This window comes from Triticum aestivum, chromosome 7B (genome assembly GCF_018294505.1).
Source record: "Triticum aestivum cultivar Chinese Spring chromosome 7B, IWGSC CS RefSeq v2.1, whole genome shotgun sequence".
In the NCBI taxonomy this organism is placed as follows: Eukaryota; Viridiplantae; Streptophyta; class Magnoliopsida; order Poales; family Poaceae; genus Triticum; species Triticum aestivum.
Window position 1 is genome coordinate 534,477,353 of NC_057813.1, and position 3,448 is coordinate 534,480,800.

At 47.7% G+C, this 3,448-nt stretch overlaps 1 protein-coding gene across 3 annotated transcripts in view; it reads right to left on the minus strand.

The window, feature by feature from the left end:
• The window catches only part of LOC123159164 (alpha/beta hydrolase domain-containing protein 17C), an 11,001-nt gene extending 9,600 nt beyond the window's left edge, over positions 1–1,401 (minus strand). For 2 of the 3 annotated variants that reach the window (XR_006479556.1, XM_044576995.1), the window contains exon 1: positions 949–1,401. Coding sequence is in view for 2 of the 3 variants with exons in the window: in XM_044576995.1 (XP_044432930.1) it covers positions 949–1,271 (323 nt within the window). In the remaining variant the exon portion in view is untranslated. The remainder of the gene's footprint in view (positions 1–948) is intronic. The other variant, XM_044576994.1, reaches the window with a different exon arrangement.
• Positions 1,402–3,448: the final 2,047 nt, after the last annotated feature.

The following is a 3,448-nucleotide window of genomic DNA, read 5'->3' on the forward strand; positions in this document are numbered from 1 at the left end:
AACAAATCTGTAGCTAAAACTTCAAGTCAAACCTAACCAATTTTGCAGGTACAACAGAAACGATTACTACAATGATTATACAAGAATCTAATTAGAAGTGAAGTGAAAAAAAAAAGTAAAACCCCCATTTTCATCATTAACAGTACAATATCCCTATACTAGGAAAAACAAATATCCAAACGGAGCAAACAACAATGATGCAAACCTTTTATCTTTTTTTTCTTTTTCTTTTTCCACACGGCAAGAATCTTAATATTGGTAAAAAAACGTATGAATGTGCCAATGAGGCATTCAGATTTTGACCAAAAATGGCAACCAAACTACATCCGACACAATGGATCTTCAGTCCTTACCAACTGAATTATTTAAGGTACAATCAGAAGATTCACAATTCAACACTAGAATCCAAATGTTTCATTTTACGTGCACAGATACGAGAAATTTTCAAACGACTCTAGCAGTGACAATGACATAAAGTAGACGTTCCCACCACTGAATAGCACAGCACACTAGCAACCAAACTTTCCAATCAGTCCTAAATCCTCTAACATTTATTAGAAAAATAATGATCGACTTCAATCAAATCAACCAATTATTGACCAGAATGGCCTAGTCTTCGGACCACCCAGCCGATAACAGCGGCCTCACAGACATTCCCACGGGTTCGACAACCTCAATCAAATCACAAAGGTATCTAACGACTAATACTACTTTCCATGAAGCCGTGGATGCACAACCAACTGCAAGCATGACCTTGAAGATTAAACTTCCATCAAGTTTTTTGCGGAATAACAGGGCCCAAACGTTCGTATGCATACCCCCAACAAGCAAAACCCAAGCAGACGAGTTCTACTAAATCCAACTCCTTCCACCGTAATCAAGCAACCTAACGCTAGCAGGACCATAATTCATAACGAAATGTTACTAACAGATGGGAGACGTACGTACCCCATGAGGTTGACGTTGAGGTGTGAGCTGAGCTCGACGAAGAGCTCGTACATCTGGCCCAGGTCGGCCGCGTTGCCGTGGGAGTAGAGCAGCGTGAGGCGCGCCCCGGGCTGGCGCACGTACATGGCCACCACCTCCGTGCCGCGCTTCGTCGGCAGCCGCCGCGCCTCCACGCCGCCCCGCCGGGGCACCCCGCTGAGCTCCACCACCGCGCCGTCAGCGGCGGCGGCGGCCGGCGAGGGCGGGGGCTCGACGCCGTACGACGGCGGGGAGGGCGGGAAGAAGGCGAAGCGCGCCGCCACCGTGGAGGCGACGGCGCCCATCGCCGCGCTCGCCGGCCGCTAGGATTGGGATTCGGGGAGGCGGAGGCGGGGGCGGCGGAGGCCGAGGAGGAGGAGCGGGGGAGTGAGAGATGCGGGGGGGTAGCGAGTTCGGTATTTTAATGGGGGCGGCTCCGTCTTCGCGGAAGCTGCTGCGATCGGAGGGGAAAAGGGAACGGGGACAGCGGCGGAGCTGGTTTGTTAAGCTGCGGGTGGGGCCTCCCGGTCGAGTGGTTAGAATGGCTAATGATCTCGTCTAAGATAAAGAGTTATCATTAGGGCTTTCGAAAAAAAATCATTAGGCTTTTGAGTGGTGGATCATGGGATTCTCAAAAAAAGAGTGGTGGATCATGTGTGTTTGTTGCTAATTTGAAAGAGTTTAGGGTACGTAACGGAAATTTGGTCACCATGCGATCTAGCAAAGACGTCTCCGGTGAGTCGACGCATCCCCTCGTCTTCGATCACCTCAGGTGGCGTGGACCTTATTTTCTCTCTCGGTGTTTGTTTGTTTCTTCTATTTTTCGTCTTTTTTTTCCTAGAGAGCGGCAGCATGGCGGTGTAGGTAGACGTCTTTTCCAACGTCGATGTGAAGCCAATGGAGGTGCCTTATGGCGGGTCTAGTTGTCGAGATTCCATGAGGTTTTGTGTTCCTACTCTATCTTCAACCTTGTCTGCCAAGTTTGGGGTACGTCTCTCGTCGATGTTTAAACGGCCTTTGTCTCATCATTGTAATCGAGTTTCTAATGCATTGTGTAAAGCCTATCGAGGTGATTCAAGTATATGCAATTTATGTTACTACTAGATGTGATCTCATTTGTTATATATTTTGTATCTTGTCATGTATTGAATTATCACATATTGTTTACTTAACTACTAGTGTCATATATATGTTTCTCGATCTAGATCAGAAGTGGTCACTATTCATATCAACGGCGTTTACGGGCGGAAAATGGGCAAATTTAGCTATGAACCCGTGTACCAATTGGAGCAAAACAAGCATGTGAATTAGCAACCAAGGAATAATTGCACACAAAATTGTCAATGGGGTAGTGTTGTCGATGAGTTGTTGGAGTTTAGGAGAACAAGGACATGGTGGCAAGAGTTTCCCTCTCTCCGAACCTAGAGGAATCGGGCAGAAAACATACATCCGACGGGGGAAGTGACTGTTCAAGACATGGTGGTGCACACTAGAAGAGGGGATCGTTGTTAGGGAGGAGCCTAGTGAGCAAAACAATCATTTTACCGAAAAAGGATTTCTGTCAGGACCCCGATCCTATGCCACACCGATCTAGCATGTAACACCTCATATCACTTTGCGGCCTCACGCACGGTATTCCCACGGGTGCCGTCTTACCAGGCCCGGGACCGTTTGCGCCTTTTGGCTCACGTATATGATAGTGTCGCTGGCATCCATATGACAAAGAACCTGGGCTGACATGGCTAGTCGTAAACCCAAAGTGGCACTAACTTACAGGGACAAGCATACATGACCTAACAACAAACGTGTCGGTCATCAGCGAGTGAATCCGAGCTGTAGCAGCTGGGCTAACAGGACTTCGGAGAATCCGGGCTATAGCAGGCTAACGGGACTCCGGTAGACACCGCGTGACATTTCCCCGAAGGGACAGACACAGGAACGAAGAAGGACACATGCCGGCCAGCCTAAGTGTTCCGGAGCAGTAGCAAGCTACCATGGCTCAGTGGAAGCACTAGGAGACATTTCCTGGTAAGAGAGGCTACCAAGGATAAACAACTAGATAGTCAGATCCCACACATACCAAGCATTTCAATAGGCTCCGAGGAGCGAGATACTACAAACATGGGTCTCATGACCCAACATTCAAAGCACACAAGTCAAAGCACAAGCGAAAGCTTAACATGTCTGAGTACAGACATCTACAAATGAAAAAGGCTGAGAATCCTGACTATCTACCAGATCCTGTCAAGGACACAAGATCGTAGCTGAGGTAACAAGCTAAACGTCGAAGTCCACGCGGAACTACTAGCGAGACTGAAGTCTCTCTGCAAAAACATAAATTAAGCAACGTGAGTACAAATGTACCCAGCAAGACTTACATCAGAACTAACTACATATGCATCAGTATCAACAAAGGGATGGTGGGGTTTAACTGCAGCAAGCCAGCTTTGACTCGGTGGCTATCCTGAACTACGACTGCAAG